Genomic DNA, 17667 nt, shown 5'->3' on the forward strand with positions numbered 1-17667 from the left:
GGGCGCCTTGTTGGGAAGCGTGAGGATCCTTTTTGCCAGGCGCACGGGAATGGGAACGGCATCCCTTGCAGAGGGCCCAGAATCGGCAGGGACCCGGCAGGCTAAGGGACCTTGGCAAAGGAGTGGAGAAATCCTGAAAGAGGTGGTGAAGGAATGCAGGAGGAATTCCGCAAAGGTCTCTGGCCCGCGCACCTCCATGGTCCCGCCCCTTTCGGCTGGGGCTTGGCGCGCGGCCCCGCCCCGACCCCGCCCCGACCCCGCCCCGACCCCGCCCCGACCCCGCCCCGACCCCGCCCCGACCCCGCCCCTTCAGCTCCGCGGAACGTGCACCGCCCCGCCTTGGCCCCGCCCTCCCCTGGGCTCAGCTGCGCGCGCACCGTCCCTCGTACCAGTGCGCGCGCGCGGCCCCGCCCCATTCCCCGCCGGCGCTCGGAGCCCGAGTCCGCGGGAAGATGGCGGCCCCGCTCATCCCCCTTTCCCAGCAGGTACTGGCCAGACGGGCGAGGGTGCGGCGTCGCCGTGCGGGGCGCGAGGCGGGCGCTGCGGGGAGGCCTTAGCGTGGGGAGGCCCAGCTGGGTGACGGCGGCTCACGCTGACGGTCCCCGGCGAAGAGCGGGCGAGTGGGCGGGCGGTCCTGAAGGTGACAGGCCGGTCCGGCCCGCGGCCTCCCGCACCCTAGCGACCCTCTGCGGGCGGCGACCCCGCAGGCAGGGCCTCATCGCGTGTCCGCTCCGTCCGGCGCCCGGTATTCTCCGCAGCTTCCAGGCCGGGTGATGCATGGTAGCATTCGGCTGCCTCCCGGGGAGGTGGGCGAGGGGCACGAGCATTTTTGCGGGTGCGGCGGCCCCGCGGGTCTTTGTCTCCTGTCAGGTCCCGGTGCCGGGGCGGCCAGCATCTCCGCCGCGGTGGAGGGCAGAGCCCCGCCGGAGCCGGGACCCACCAGCATTGCGACCCCGGACTCGTCTCTTCCCTTGGGAGCCCCTTCCGCTACCCCTGCGCTGTGAAAGGGAGGTGGGGGTCTCAAGTCTTCGGACTCCTTGTTGTGCCTCAGATCAGCCTGATGCTCTTACCGAGGGGCAGTATCAGTGGCGCGACACAGATCTGAAATAAGAACGATGCACAGGCAGCCCTGCCTTCTGGGAGGCACGTTCATTCATTATCCATCCTTCAAATGTGCATAGGGCCAGGTGCTGGGAGCGCAGCAGTCACCCAGACTAACAAGGTCGCTGCTCTCCTGGAGGTGACACTCTCGTGGGACCTAGAAACTACCCATGTCCTGCTGATAACAGCTGCTCTTATTTGCTGAATTTCTGTGTCGTACCAAGCACCGAATTATGTGCAGTTTGCCAGAATGATCTAGCACAGCGCTGGGATTCAGAGTGAGGACACAGGGTCACATTATCACGTGTTCACATCTTGGCTCTGGGTCTTACTCCTCTGGGTGTCCTTGGATGAAGCCCTTATCTTCTTCACTCCTCAGTCACCTTTTTTGGAAAATGGAAATATTACAAAAGTATTGGGATCAGGTGAAGATTAAGCATGTCAAGTGCTTACAGCAGTGCTTGGCACATCGGTATCACTCCGTGATCCTGTAATTAGGGCCATTATTTACTTCTCTGGCAGATTGGGACATTTGGAAGTAGAGATGACAGCAGTGAGAATGCCCAACCCCAGAAGAGCTCTTAGGCAGGTTGTCATGACTGGTCAGCTGATCCATGGAGAGAGAGGGTGCCTACTTGCTAGATATTGCCAGAACTAGCCAATTTGTAACACTGTCACTAAGTTCAAAGCACTGGAGACCTGTGGTTATTAACAAATATGAAAGTGCTCTGTAAGCTATTAAGTGCCTTACAGATGTTACATACTATTATTAATAGCCAGTCGCTACATTTTAGGGTATGGGGGGGTGAAACACCCGTAGGCTCATTTAATGATGAAGTGCCTCTGATTTTTAAAGCTTCTGATCCAAATGACACTTGCCTTAATTTGCACTTTGATGACAGTAGCTAATGTTAATTGAGTGCTTTAGAGTTTATTAAATAATTCTAACTTGTGCTTATCCACACAACAAAGAGAGGGGATTCTTTACCGATGAAGCTTTAGAGAAAGCCAGTGGTTTGCTGCTGTGAGGTCAGATATGAAAAGCTGAATAGGTCATGTGATTCCCCTGCTTAGAATCCTTTAGACTAAAGTCCCAATCCCCCCCTAACACCACCACCTCCCCGCCACCCCGCAGGAATCCCTGGTGGCCAGGTGCCTGTTTAGCCTCTCCTGCCTCTTCCCCACTCTGGCACCCACACGGCAGCCCTTCTTGTGGCTTTTCTCCTCCTCCCATAGCCTAAGTTCTGTCTGTTCTCCCGGTGTCCTGCAGGTTGTTCCTTCTTCCTGAAGCGTCCGTCCCTATTTCTACCCTTGATGCTGCCAGAGCCTGGCTCCCTTCAGGTGGCCACTCACATGTTGTTCTTCTGAGAGGCCTTCACTGGTTACCTGTCCTAAGTAGTCCCTCTTGAACAGCAGGGTGCCTCCCTGACACCACCATCAGCACCAGTCGTGCTCCACAGAGGTCTGTGGGTCTCTTTGCTGTGTCCCTATCCGACCAGACACAGGCTTCTTGCTCAGCGCCCAGGGGGTGTTACACCACCCAGCACCCTTCACAGGTGGCCTTTCTTCTCTCCATCTGGCCAGGGATCTCGGCCTTGAGGGTAGGGAGCTCCACAGCGTGGATCTCCTGGTCTCTGACAAGTTCAGGTCATTGCCGGGTGTGCTTTTTCCTGTTCCTTTCTCTGTACGTTTGTTGGATGGTGACATGGCCAGACTTTCTTCCTTGGATAATCTTGTCAGCAGTTCACGCTTGTTAAGTGAAGCGCTGCACCACGTATTCCTGTCGACCCAGACCTACCAGGTGCTTCCAGTCTAGCTGAGGGCCTCCCAAAAGTTCACGATTATTACCGGGGAAGCATGGATGTAATTCCAGGATAGTTTCTGTTTGGGGGCAGTAGGGGAACCCCCTGGATCAGGAGACCATGAGCTGGCTGGATTGAGGTGTAGGGCACCCTTGGAATGTGAATGGCCAGTTGAAGGTGAGTGAAGCTAGTAGCCAGTGAGTTTGTGGAGGGTGAGGTGTTTTTCCTCTGTCTCCAGCCCTGTCTGGGTTTTTCTTATCAGCCTCATTCCTGGTCTGCTCCCTACTCAGCCGTATCTGTGATGTCCTCTCCCCGTATAGTCTCTGCTGACCCTGAATATAAATCTTGTCAATTTGAAGAGTGGATAGTTCTCCCTCTAACAGTGATTTTTTTTTCCCCCTCCATCAACATCTCATTGATTTTTCTTTCTCCCAGGCCCCCCTTTAACTCTCCTCTTGCAGCGCACCGGGAACTGTACCTGTGTTCCTTACCCCCTTTCTCCCAGGTGCTCTTGTGCTTTCCTGGCCGCCTTGCTGACCTGAACCAGAGTGGCCTGCAACACTTGTCAGTCCCTGTAGTCCACCGCAGCCTTTACTGTCTTCTCTTCTCTGCTGCTTGCATCCTTTCTTTCTGTGTGTTCCCGCCTCTGGTGCAGAGCACTCTAACTCCCCCTCTCCCACCCCAGACCCCATGGCCAGAACCTCATGCTGTGACCTCCTGTCGAATCCTGTCTGCCCCAGAGGCCTCTTTGGTGGTGTCTCCCCTCAGCTCCGCTGGGCGTTCTCCCCGCTGTACCTTCTGTGGGTCCCTTACGTGGTCCCCAGACTCAAGGAGCAGTGGTAACGGAAGGAGAGCATTGGGCTCAGTGGTAATGAGTCTGCCCAGTGCTCACGGAGTTCCTTCTTCCTTCCTTTCCTCTTCGTCATAAGTTTCTTTTTAAAAAATATTTATTTTTATTTTACTTATTTTGGGCTGTGCCGGGTGTTTGTTGCTGCGCGCAGCTTTCTTTAGTTGTGGCTGGCGGGGGCCACTCTCTAGTTGGGGTCCACAGGCTTCTCACTGCGGTAACTTCTCTTGCTGGGGAGCACAGGCTCTGGACATGTGGGCTCAGTGGTTGCATCTTGCAGGCTCCAGAGCACAGGCTTGGTAGTTGTGGCACACAGCTTAGGCGCGCCTCACTTCTTTTTAATGTGTGCCACTGTTCCGAGAAGCTTTTATTCCCATTTTACAAGCGGAAAATGGAGACTCAGAGAGATGAAGTGTTAATAACTTGCTGAAGTCCCATTGGTGGTGAGTGCAGAGATGGAGTTAAATACACTTCTGTCTGCCTGCCGAGCCCTGCAGTTTCTGCTCTTCCAGGCGGCCCACTGGGAACCCCACCCACAGCATCATCCAGCAAATGTGTCTGGAATGAAGGCTCAGGGCTTGGGACATTTGTTTGTCCTTTCCTCCCTTGTTTTTCCCTCCAGAGTAATCACTAGTTTCTATATCTCACTCAGATGCTAATGCGGTATAACTTGGGGGTGGATGGGATAGAGAGTCAGGTTTTAGAGTAAATCTGGCCCACCCTGTAAGATCCAGAGATCCTGGCTGTCTCTGTCTTAGTGACCTGCATCAACCTGGTCTTTGTTGACTATGTGGCTCCCAGTCACATAAAGAACATGTAAGTTTTGTCTCTTCTGCCCCAGCTTTGAGCTTTAAAACAACTTTTCCCACACCTAATTCTTAATCCCAATCAGCTGATGGGGGAAGTGAGTGAGTGTCTTTGATCAGATGTACCGAATAGGGGGTTTTTCCATTAGTCATGTATGGATGTGAGAGTTGGACTATAAAGAAAGCTGAGTGCCGAAGAACTGATGCTTTTGAACTGTGGTGTTGGAGAAGACTCTTGAGAGTCCCTTGGACTGCAAGGAGATCCAACCAGTCTATCCTAAAGGAGATCAGTCCTGAATATTCATTGGAAGGACTGATGTTGAAGCTGAAACTCCAGCTGAAACTCCAAACTTTGGCCACCTGATGTGAAGAATTGACTCGTTTGAAAAGACCCTGATGCTGAGAAAGATTGAAGGCAGGAGGAGAAGGGAACGACAGAGGATGAGATGGTTGGATGGCATCACCAACTCTGTGGACATGAGTTTGAGTAAACTCCGGGAGTTGGTGATGGACAGGGAGGCCTGGCTTGTTGCGGTCCGTGAGGTCACAAAGAGTCGGACACGACTGAGTGACTGAACTGAACTGGATAGAGGGTGCTTCCCAGGGGATGCTAGTGGTAAAGAACCTGCCTGCCAATGCAGGAGACATAAGAGACACGGATTCGACCCTGGGTCAGAAAGATCCCCTGAAGAAGGGCATGGTAACCCACTCCAGTATTCTTGCCTGGAGAATCCCATAGACGGGGGAGCCTGGTGGGCTATGGTCCATAGGGTTGCAAACAGTCAGATGTGACTGAAGCGACCTAGCACGCACGCACTGGATAGAGTGTCCACTCTCTGGTGCCTCAGGCTGTGCCAACAGACCCAGTCACCACCCAGGTGAGAGGCACCTCGTGAACCCCACTCCAAGGAGTGGTCTTGGGTTCCCTCCACCTTGACCTGACCTGAGCAGCCAGCACTCACTCAGAAAGCTGCTTGATAGTCTTCCTTGGGATGGTGCTTGCAGGGCCCCATTATCCTTTGAAGCCCCATCAGGGTGCCTGTTTTTCCATGTTTGGGCCCCTAGGTATTCTTTCAGTGACCTTAGTTGTGCAGTACTTTCTGTACCTCAGTTTCCCCATCTGCAGATGGGGAATAATACTCTGTACTTGTTTTATCGGTTTCACGATAGTGGAGTGTCAGGGTCCCTCAGAGTGGTAGTTGTGTGTGCAGTGTGCCTTCATTGTGCTGTTCATGCAAGTGTTCTTACTGGGCATCTTCTCTGGGCAGGTGCTTTTTGGGCAGCAGGTTACACCTGTGAACCTGAAGACCTCCTGCCTCAGGGAGCTGAGGTTCTCAGGAGGGGCCTGTTATTGTCCTTTAGTCGCTAAGTTGTGTCCGACTGTTCACGAGTTCGACTCTTCGCGACCCCATGGACTGTGGCCTCTCTGTCCATGGGATTTCCCAGGCAAGAATACTGGAGTAGGTTACCATCTCCTTTTCCAGGGGCATCTTCCCGACCTAGGGATCAAACCTGTGTGTCTTGTATTGGCAGCGGATTCTTTACCACTGAGCCACTTGGGAACCACAGACCTGCAGAAATGCACAGACCTGTCCGCAGTGAAGCGATGCCATCTGTGCTCTGAAAAGTATAAAGCTGAGGAGGGCAGTCAGATGTAGAGGTCTGGGAAGGCCTGGAGTTCATGCAGGCTCCCAAGGACTGAGCAGGACAGGCATTTAGTTGACTCAGATCATTCTCCCAGTCACCCTGGTTGGTCTCCTCCTTGCCTTTATAAAGCGGTAAACTGAGGCCCAGAGACCTAATGTCACTTGTGAAATGTTGCACCCAGCAAGCTCACGCCAATATGGCTCTTCTTACCCCCTCCCTGGACTCTGCGTTGCTCTGTAGTTTCCTGTCCTGGAGTTTGTTTTTTAAAGCTGCCAAACATTACAATAATGTGAAGTTTCATCTGTTTTTAAACAGCACTCATGCTGCTTCCTCATTGGGTTCTGCATAGTCTAGTGGGGAGAAGATCACTTGGTTATGTTTTCAGTGATTTATTTTTGGCTGTGCTGGGTTTTCGTTGCTGCCTGTGCTCTTCTCTAGTTGCAGAAGGTGGAGGCTACTCTCTTGTTGTGCAGCATAGACTTTAGGGTGTGGACTTCAGTAGTTGCAGTATGTGGATTCCATAGTTGCGGCTCCCAGGCTTACTTGCTCAATAGCATGTGGAATCATCCCGGATCAGGGATCGAACCTGTGTTTCCTGCCTTGGCAGGAGATGCTTTATCACTGAGCCTCCAGGGAAGCCCTGCATTTTAATTTTATTGTTTTAATCTTGTCTCAGTGGAAGGGGGAGGGGGAGATGGAAAAACCTCCTCATTATCTTTATGAGGGGGCAGCAAGTTTCCCTGCTGGCGTGGCTCCTCGGTGCTTCCAGAGGCTGCTGGAGGAATGAGCGGGCCTCGCCCAGCCCAGAGGGAGCTTGGACTCTGCTCAGGCCAGGGCGGCTCAGGTCCAAGCTGGAGGAGGGGCGGCTGACTTGCTTGGGTGTGTTGGAGACAGCTGCGTGGACAGGGCTGGGGTGGGGTGGGGGGTGGGGGTTGGTCGGGGTGGTCCTGGGAGGGGAAATAGGCACGGCCTTTCTGACAGAGGCAGGACAGAATGAGGTGAAGCCGAGAAACCAGAGCTCCAGCTCAAAGGGCCGTCGTGGCTGGGACTTTGGGGTATATGTCCTGCTTTTAACTAGGGTGACTTAGGGTTGGAGGGAAGAAGGTGGCTTGGTAAAATGGGACACAGGAGTCTGTGCCTGGCCTACAAATCAGCCCGAGACAAAAGGGCCTGACGGGTGTCCGCTTGCCCAGAGAGGGGCTGACGCAGACGCGGGGGAGGAAGGGAGATGTGCTGGCTCACAGGCCCCACGACTGCTCCTGCATGCAGGCCCGCCATGGCCGTCCCAGTTCTTACTGCCACTTGCTGAGGGGGGGAAGTAGAGGTTACAGATGACCGCAAACAGCCATCTCCCCGGATTGCCACCCGCTCTGCCTGCTGGGCGGGATTCCTGCAGTGTTTGACCAAAGAAAGGATTCAGTGGCTGTGTTCTGGTCTGGCTGACACAGAGTCTGTTCTCCTTTTGTGCAAACTGGCTGAAGGCAGGGGACGGTGGTGCCTGGCTTCCACTGTCTGCACTGGACCAGGCTCCTGCCCTGCCCCACACTTGGCGCCCCTGTAGCCTGCACCTCCCAGACTTGTCACTCTGCCCTGCAGCCCCAAGGCCCTGCTTTCAGTAGCTTGCACATTCTCTCTTGCCTCAGGGCCTTTGCACATGCTCTTTATGGCCTCTCTGGAATGTCCTTTTCCCTCTACATCTCTGGTTAATCCCAGCTGCTCTTCATATCTCAGCTAGCACATCGCTACCCTGACAGACTGGCCCAGCTTTTCTGTTACTGCCTTAGGGGAGACCTTGTGCTTTTCTACATACCAGTTTGTAATTTTGTGCTGGTGGGAGTCTTCGATTGATGGTGTTTCTTCCCCACTGCGTGGACTGTGTCTATGAAGGCAAGGACTGTGCCGGTTTTAATTTATCCTTGGGTGTGCTTCCCTGATGGTTCAGTGGTAAAGAATCTGCCTGCAACATAGGAGACATGGGTTTGATCCCTGGGTCAGGAAGATGGCCTGGAGAAGGAAATGGCAACCTGCTCTGGTATTCTTGCCTGGGAAATCCCATGGACAGGGTCACCTGGCAGGCCACAGTCCATGGGGTTGCATGAATTGAATATGACTTAGAGACTGAACATCAGCTTTAGGTGCTGGTAATCATCTATTGAGCTAAAGGGTGACTGGTTGGGCAAGTCCATTTTATGAGAGATAGTTAGGCTCTCTGACAGTTCTTGAGGAGTGAAGCGACAAGCGTAGGTCGTCTGACTGCTTCTACAGGGAATGGCCAGAGTTGGTGCTAGCTCGGAGACATCTGCTGTGATGGGACCTGCAGTGACACAGAGCAGCCTGTCCGGAGGGTGCCTGGTGGGCAGAAGGGCTGGCGATCAAAGGAGTGTGTGGATCGGCTCCTTGGACGGGGTCCTCCGAGGGGGTGGGTGGGAAGTGTGGGCCGGCAGCAAGACTAGCCTTCCTGGGAGCCAGGCGGGTGGTGCCAGGTGGCGGCTGTCTCCCCTTTGCAGCAGGTCTTCCAGGCCAGGGTAGACCCCACACAGAGGCACAACCCATCCCCTGGGGACACCCCCATGTTATGTTTACCGAGCACTTATGTGTGCTGGCTGAGGCCCAAGATGAATAAAACCAAGCACCCACCCTTTAGACAGCTGAACTGGGGCTGGGCTCCCAGATGATCAGGGCACACGGTGGCAGAGGTCTCGTGGAGGGCAGGTGGCAGCCCGCAGAGGTGGAGTGAATGGCCTCCACTGGGCTGGAAGTGAGGAGAGGTGGAAGAGGGGACCTGCCTCTCCCTTCTCCCACCCCTTCCGTCCAGTCAGAGCCCCAGTTCCTGGACTCTGGTCACCCAGCGTCCCCCAGAGTGGTGTTGGGGAGAGATTTGGGGCACAGGTCTTGCGTGGAAATAAGGGAGTATGGTTGGACACCCCCTTTGTGCCCATTCACCACTGATTCCTTGTCAGGTGTCATTGCCATCATCCTTATGCTTATTGATTTAATACTTTAAATATTTATTTATTTATTTGACTGAGCCGGGTCTTAGTTATGGCACGCAGCATCTTTAGTTGTGGCATGTGAACTCCCAGTTGCGGCAGGTGGGATCTAGTTCCCTGACCAGGGATCGAACCCTGGCCCTCTGCGTTGGGTGTGCAGAGTCTTAGCCACTGGACCACCAGGGAAGTCCGAGGGTGGGGCTTTCAGTTTTACATTTCCAGTGGAAACAGAAAACTGTTCTTTCAGGCTGTTTTTAAAGAGGAAAGATTGAACAAGAAAACGACTTGACAGTGAGGCCCTCTTTTGGAGACAGTTTAACCACTAGGACTCTGAAGTTTTGAGGCTGCGACCGGCCTCTAAGTCGCCCCCGACCTGGGAGACAGCCGTGTTTGAGGTCCCAGAACCTGATTGACTTCGGTGTGTGTGATTACAAATGTTTCTCCCTTTGGATGTTTTCTTTGATAAGGGTCAGAACGGCTTCTGTGCCCTCAGCACACTCCTATGTCCATTTTGAACAGGGAAAAATATTTGGCTGTGTTGAGTCTTAGTTGTGGGATCTTTAGTTGCAGCACATGGAATCTAGTTCCCTGACCAGGAATCAAACCCAGGCCCCCTGCATTGGGAGTGTGGAATCTTAGCCATTGGACCACCAGGGAATACTCCCCATTTTGAATACTCCCTGTGCAGAAGGGGGGTTCCCCAGGGGATGAGCCGACACCCATGATGCTGAGTGAGTTGGGCAAGCCTGTGGGTCGCTCTGGTGCTCACACATCAGGCCGTGGAATCAGTAGGTTCTTCCAGACCAAGTTTCTAGTATTGGCTTTCTACTTTTTGATTTTTTTCTGTTGCCTTCTTGCCACTAGAAAATATTCTTTCATTCACAGTCCTGTGAGTGGGTTCTTATTGGTATGTACTTAGCCTACTGTGGGCTTCCCTGGTGGCTCAAACAGTACAGAATCTGCCTGCAATGCAGGAGACCTGGGTTCATTCCCTGGGTTGGGAAGATCCCCTGGAAAAGGGAATGGCAACCCACTCCAGTTTTCTTGCCTGGAGAATTCCATGGACAGAGGAGCCTGGAGGGCTACAGTCCATGCGGTCGCAAAGAGTCAGACACGACTAAGCAATTTTCTTTCTTTCTTTCTTTAGCCTACTATATGTGAAATTATATGTTAAATAAAAACAAACCACAGAAACTAAGAGAACTGAAAGACTGTTCTGTCTTGTTGTTGAGAGCAGCTCAGCCAACGAGTTGAGAGAGAAAACGAGGATGATATGTACCATCGTGTGGCCAGCACTTGGTGAAATATTTTACTGTTTGCTGAAAAGATCGTTTGGCACTGCCAGCTGTGACATGGTTTGGTGTTGCAGCACATGTCCTAACAGCTTTGTCTGACTTCCCTCCCAACAGTTCTTTGTAGATAAAACCTGGTCTTCTGTCTCAGTGACAGTAATAAAAGCCACCATAATAATAGATCTTGTAAGTGCTTCCCTTTGCAGAGAGTGTTTTATCTACGTTTTCTCACTTAACATAGGAGCAGACATCTTACAGATGGGGAAACTGAGGCCCCGAGAGGCTTCAAGCTCGTCTTCACTTTGCCACCTCCGAGTGGGAGCCTTGTCTGCCCGAGGGCTGACCACCTTCCACCCATCTCAGCCCCTCCCTTCCAAGGCGCCATCTAAATCTCACCTATCCCGCAAACAACCTTTTTCTGACCCAGTGTTATGGGTGTGAAACTCCATCCCCCAAGAAGTGAAATGTAGAGAAGGGGCCCAGTCAGTACAGTAGTCTTAACATAAATTAGGCCTTAAGAAGTGTCTCTTTTATAAATTTGGGGCTACGGAAGCATGGGAGAGAGGGACTCACTTCAGTGGGGAATTTGGACTGCTTCTTACAGCAGGAGATTTGGTGCGGGGGCTGGAAGGTAATTGGCTTTCAGCAGGCAGACACACAACCACACTCCCCACTAGGGGTAATCTGCGCTCAGACAAGGTGAGAGGTGCACAGCATCCGCCAGACCGGGAGGGAGGGCAGGCGGGGCTTGACAGCTGTGTGCGTGTCTGTGAGCCAGTGTAAGTGTGAGTGTGTGAGTGTGTGTGTACGGGTGAGTCTGGGGGAAAGTTAAGCCATCAGGGCCAGAAGGTGGCTGTGGAGCACATAGAGAGCATGACCAGGTGGAACTCCGTACTCCTTCAGCAACCACTGAGGGTCTTTCCCAGCGGAGCTGTGACCCTATGCCAAGTGGGATGGAGAGGGCAGCGGGTGAGCGCGGGCGCCAGCTGAGAGGCCGAAGTGTGTGCAGAGTGCAGAGCGGGTTGGAAGGCCGCCCTCGCTGCTGTCTGCCTGACCCTTCCCTCCTTCAGGACGAGGCTTCGTTCCTGCGCTGCCCCTGCCCGAGCCTCTGCTCTTCTGCCTTTGTGGTTTGTTCTCTGACCAGACCTGTTGCTCTGCTCGGTGGTGGCAGGAACTGTCTTTTTCACTCACTGTGAAACGGGGGAGCCTGGCTTGGGGCTGGGAACTTCTAGAGGCCCTGGGCTCTACCGAGCAGTGGGGGCTGGGAGGCCTGATGCGGCCGCCTGCAGAGGGGAGCAGGGAGGCAGCACGGAGAGCTGCTGACCCCATCTGGCCCGGGTCCTGGTGCCCTGTTGCGCCGGGGGTCAGAAGACGGCAGGGATGTTGGAACCCCGGGGTGGCTGAGGTAGAAAGGGATTTGGGGAAGGCTCAGGGCACGCTTGGGGCTTCCCTGGCGGCTCAGTGGTAAAGAATCCACCTGTAATGCAGGAGACGTAGGAGACTCGGATTTGATCCCTGGGTCGGGAAGATCCCCTGGAGAAGGAAATGGCAATCCGCTCCAGTGTTCTTGCCTGGAGAATCCCATGGACAGAGGACCCGGCAGGCTGCAGTATGTGGAGTCACCAAGAGTCGGACACAACTGAGAACAACAACAGGGCACACTTGGGGGAAATTGGACCACTGTGAGAAATGGGCACTTTCAAGGAGGACTGTCAGTGCCCTGCGGCATGTAGGGGGCACTGACTGCTAAGGTGTCACCCCTGTGAGTCTACAGGGCCTGGTCCCTCCAGTGGAGGAAGGGAAGATAGAAAGGAAATGATGGGGGGAGGAGCTGTTCTCTGAGATGCCTGGAGGAGCCGCGTCTAGGAGGGCTATGAGCTTCCCTGGTGGCTCAGAGGCTAAAGAATCTGCCTGCAATGTAGGAGACCCAGGTTCAATCCCTGGGTATGGAAGATCCCCTGGAGAAGGGCATGACAACCTGCTCTAGTATTCTTACCTGGAGAATCCCATGGACAGAGGAGCTTGATGGGCTACAGTCCATGGGGTCGCAAAGAGTCGGACACGACTGAGAGACTAACACATACACAGGGATACAGGGAGGCCAGGGCTGTGTTGCTCTTAAGCAGGAGTTTGGGGCTGGAAGCTGCCCCCTGCTCCCTCCAGGCGGCCTGGGCAAGGTCCCTTTCCCGCCCACCTGCTCCACGTGTGGCTGCGCTCAGCCCCGTACCCCTCCCTCTGTGCCTGGCAGTCCCCCCAGGGCCCCAGCCCCACTGGTGGCTCCTTCCATCTCAGTCGGGGCCCGTCCTCACCCAGCGCTTCAGCGCGTTGCTCGGCGTCTGCTGTCCCCTCGGGCAGACTCGGCCAAGGTGGCTGCCATCTCCTCTCCCCACAGCTTTGTGTCTGGGGCCCCTGAGTCGCTTCATCCTGCCTTTTCCTCACAGCACTGGCGCCCCGCTGTTGTCACTGTCATGTCTAATGACATCCTCCTCCAGGCCAGGGGCTCTAGGAGGCTGAGGGGGGATCCCCTTATTCACTGGTGCACCCCCACTGAGGCCAGTGCCCAGAACCAGGTGGGCACTGCGTAGGTGCTGCGGACTGGAGAAGGGGTTGCCAGCTCGGTGCCCCGTAGAGACCTCGCAGAGAGACATGTTCGGGGTGAGCAGCCCCTCTCCCGTGTGTTTCTGCCCCATGATGGCTGCATTCTTGGGCATCGTTCCTGGAGGACGAGGCAGTGTCTCCCCAGTTTCCTCCACTCCCTCCTGTCACCCGCTCCCAGTAGCTGAGTGTATACTCGGTCCTCCTGGTCATGAGTGCATCTGCTCAGCTCGCCTTCAGGAGGATGGGAAGATGTTCTGACCGCTCAGCAAGGGGTGGGCAGACCTGTTGTCTTACTGTGTCTGCCCTTCCTGTCTCGTGTTTCAGCTGAGTGACCCCAAGTCCCTGCTGGGGGACTCACTGCAGAGTGGGCCTCGCCCATCCCTGACCTCTCCCTCTGACTCTGCAGGCCCGGGACGTGCCTCCCATTGTCACAGCCAAGGCTCCTGTGCTGGAGTCTGGGCTCACTTTGCCTGCCTCTTCCCTTTCTTGAGCCTCAGAGCTCAAGATACGAACCTGTGTCCCTTGCATTGGCAGGTGGATTCTTTACCACTGAGCCACCAGGGAAGCCCAACAAGTATGCGTTTATAAGTGAATGAATGAATTCGTAAGTTCAAGAGCAGAAAACTGGCAAATCCAAGGGCATACCACTGTTCTAAGAAGTTGTCTGTGAAGGACAGGAGGAACTTGGTAGTTTGAGACGCAGTCATGATGGAGTGGGCATTTCTGAGCATATAGGAGCCGGTGGAAGGACTTGACATGCCAGTGTTTGTCACGTGCTCACCACATGTCAGCGACCAGCAGTGGGAATCCTTGTCCTCTTTTTCCAAATGAAGAAATCAAGGCACAGCAAAGCTGCTCAGCCTCCCCAGGGTTGTACAGCATCCCAGTGGTGGGATAGGACTTGAGTCTACATGTGTGTGGTGGTGCTCTTGAGCTCTGTGTGGTTCTGCTTCCCCTGGTGATGGGAAGACCTGGCTGAGAGGTGTGGGCAGAGGCTTTCTTGGGGAACGCTGGGGCTCCGTGTAGGTCCTGCATCCCGTGTGTATCAGTGTGTTGGAGCCAGAAGGCGGCCTCTAGTGACTTTATTCCTTCCTCCCTTCCATTTCTGGTAGATGGGGCAGAGAGCTCTGGTCTCCTGGGAGCACGGAAGCTGTCACATCTTGATTCTGTGTTCCTCCAAATGGCTTCTCGCCCTGAACTCCCCCTGCCTGCCTGTTCACCTGGGTGCTTCATGGTGTGTCTGAACATTCTGAACGCTCTTGCTCCATGGTTCTCCTTGTGTGTGCGTGCTCAGTTGTTCATTCTTGTCCGACTTTTTGCAACCCCATGGACTGCAGCCCGCCAGGCTCTTCTGTTCATGGAATTGTTCAGGCAAGAATACTGGAGTGGGTTGTCATTTCCTTCTCCAGGGGATCTTCCTCACCCAGGGGTCGAACCTGAATTTCCTGCTCTCCTGCATTGAGGCGGAGCCTTTACCACTGTGCCACCTGGGAAGTCTCCTTGTAGGTGGGGACTATAAATGTCACTCCCCTGTGTCATGTCGCCAGTGCAGGCCCTGAGGTCTGCCTGGGCCGCAGGGAGGCCCTGCCTTCTGTGCCACATGGCGGCTGGTCCTTCATCGTGGCGTCATTTGGGTCTTCAGGGAGAATCATGTATCTTCCTTCAGATCCCTCATCTTCCACGTCTCCTTTTCCCTTTTCTGTCCTGTTTACAAAAGCAGTGTGTGTTAACTGGAGAGCTCAGAAAGCCGGGGGAGGCCACCAGTTCACAGGGAAGAATCACTGCACACCTGTGGTGTCCACCCCGCCAGGTTTAGATCCCTGTGGACGTGGTTGCTGTGTGCCCCCCAGCCAGGTCATCACCGGGCATTCTGCTCTGGGCCCTTTTAACTTCATAAACGTTCTGCCTGGGCTGTTTTTACTGTTCTGTGGTATTCTGTCCCAGGGAGACACAATAATTCATTTATTGGCTTAACCCGTTACTGACTGCTTTCAGCCCTTGACTGTCAGCTTCAGTCCCTGCCGGCAACAAGGGCACATGGATCTAACCTTCTTGCCCTTCTGCCTTCCTGCATATCTGATCATCACTGAATCCCTGGGGTTATGTGTTAAATTCTGGTTTTTATTATTTGACAAAAGCACCATCCTGCCAGTGGTAAAGCTGCTCTTCATTTATCACACTTGAACCTGAAGCAGCTTGTACCATGAAAATCCTTGCCAGAGCAGAAACACATCAAACGTTGGTCTTTAATTATGTGAAAATTTTAAACAGACTAAAAGCAGAGGGAAGAATTTAATGAACTCCCATATACTTACCACCAGTTCACAACAGATGCCAACATTTTGCAAATATCTTTACCCAAGTTTGTTTTCACCTTAGAAATCATATTTCGAGACTTCCCTGATGGTCCAGTGGCTAAGACTCTGCACTCCCAATTCAGGGCTCCTGGATTTGGTCTCAGGTCAGGGAACTAAATCACACATACCGCAACCACGAAGATTGCATGTGGCTTTGAAGGCCTCAGAGCAGCAAAATAAATAAATACTAAAAAAATCACATTTCAATATGCACCTCTAGTAGTTGAGACTGTTTTCTTTTACATCACTGCTGTGCCCTACCACAACGTAAAAAAATTAATAAAAATTGCTTAGTATTATCTGATACCCAGTCCATAATTCAAATTTCCCTAATTATCTAAAAATATCACCTTGCATTTGGTTGTGAAATCTCCTGAGTCTCTTTTTAAAATTTTTTAAGTTTTGTGACAATCCACTCCAGTGTCCTTGCCTGGAGAATCCCCACGGACAGAGGAGCCTGGCGGGCTACAGTCTATAGGGTTGCACAGAGTTGGACATGACTGAAGCGACTGAGCACGCACGCACAGGACACCACCCTCACCAGAAAGTCGATGTGCTCTACAGTTGGATGCAGAACAGCTCCATCCCCACAGGGATCTCTCTGGTTGCCCTTTTACAGCCACACCCCCTTCCCTCCTACCCCGTTCCTTCCTTAACCCTTGGCAACCACTGATCTGTTCATTTCTGTAATTTTAGCATTTTGATTATGTGCGGTGGACTCATACAGTATGGAGCCTTTGGAGATTGGCCTTTTTCACTCAGTATAGTGCTCTGGGGGCTTCCCTGGTGGCTCAGTGGTAGAGAATCCACTTGCCAATGCAGGAGATGTGGGTTTGTTCCCTGGGTCAGGAAGATCCCCTGGAGAAGGAGATGGCAACCCACCCCAGTATTCTTGCCTGGGAATGGACAGAGGAGCCTGGTGGGCTGCAGTCCAGGGGGTCGCAAAGAGTTGAGCATGACTTAGCAGCTAAACAACAACCACTACAGTAGTGCTCTGAAGATTCTCCGGGGTTGTTGTGTCTATCCGTAGTTGATTCCTTTTCATTGCCAGGTAGTATTCCATGGTGCTGTGGGACCATGGTCCATTAAAGCAAAAACCCATTAAAGGAGGTCTGGCATGTTTTCAGTTTTGTGAGACTATTAGTAATAAAGCTGCACTCAGCATTTGAGTATGGGATATTCTGTGAATTTAAATCTTCATTTCTCTGAATGCCCAGGATAGTTGCTGGTCTGTGACAGTTGCATGTTTAGTTAATTTTTTTTTTTTTTTTTTAAGAAACTGCATGCCAGGCTGTTTTCCAGAGTAATTGTACCTTTTTACATTCCCACCAGCAGTGTATAAGTGACCTAGTTTCTCTGCATGCTCACCAGTGTCACTGTTTGCTGTTTTAGCCATTCTGATAGCTATGTGGTGGCCTCATACTGTGGTTTTTCAAGAGAATTTTTTTTTTTAATTGAAGTATGGTTGATTTGCAATATTGAGTTAGCTTCAGATGCACAGAAAAGTGATTCAGTTATAAATATAACTTCTCAGATTCTTTTCCATTATAGGTTATTACAGTGTATTGAATATAGCTCCCTGTCACTGTGGTTTTTAATTTGCACTTTGCAGCTGAAGGTATACTGACCATCTTTTCGTATCCTTATTTGCCATCTGTATATCCTGTTTAGTGAAATGTACCTTCATGTCTTTTGCTTATGTTCTCATTGAATTGTTTCCTTTTTGTGTTGTTGAGTTTTGAGAGTTCTTTATGTATTCCTTCCTGGCTTCTGTGGTGGCCCAGATGGTAAAGAATCTGCCTGCGATGTGGAATAGCCGTGTTTGATTCCTGGGTTGGGAAGATCCCCTGGAGAAGGGCATGGCTACCCAGTCCAGTATTCTTACCTGCAGAATTCCATAGACAGAGGAGCCTGGCAGATCGCAAAGAGTCGGACATGACTGAGCAACTAACACTTTCACTTTTACTTTATGTATTCCGGGTACCAGTCCTTTGTTGGATATGTGATTTGCAAATACAGTTACCCTTGAACAATACAGGTTTGAACTGTGCAGGTCCACTTATATGTGAATTTTTTCTTTTCTTTTTACTTTCTTGAGCAGGCCAACCCTGAAGGAGTGGCCTCTTTTTCTTTATTTTTAAAACTTTTTTTTAAAGTAAATGTGTACTACAATCAAGTACTACTTGATCCGAGTTTGGTTGACTCCACAGATGTGGAACAGAGGAGC

At 52.6% G+C, this 17667-nt stretch overlaps 1 protein-coding gene across 20 annotated transcripts in view; it reads left to right on the top strand.

Moving 5' to 3' along the window:
- The first annotated feature begins 424 nt into the window (after positions 1-424).
- Positions 425-17667, top strand: part of EPS15L1 (epidermal growth factor receptor pathway substrate 15 like 1) — a 107588-nt gene continuing 90345 nt past the window's right edge. For all 20 annotated transcript variants that reach the window (XR_014055662.1, XR_014055663.1, XR_014055664.1 and 17 more), the window contains exon 1: positions 425-485. Coding sequence is in view for 8 of the 20 variants with exons in the window: in XM_081496596.1 (XP_081352722.1) it covers positions 453-485 (33 nt within the window). In the remaining 12 variants the exon portion in view is untranslated. The remainder of the gene's footprint in view (positions 486-17667) is intronic.

This window comes from Giraffa tippelskirchi, chromosome 6 (assembly GCF_054371585.1).
Source record: "Giraffa tippelskirchi isolate mGirTip1 chromosome 6, T2T-mGirTip1v1.2.pri, whole genome shotgun sequence".
NCBI classification, from domain to species: Eukaryota; Metazoa; Chordata; class Mammalia; order Artiodactyla; family Giraffidae; genus Giraffa; species Giraffa tippelskirchi.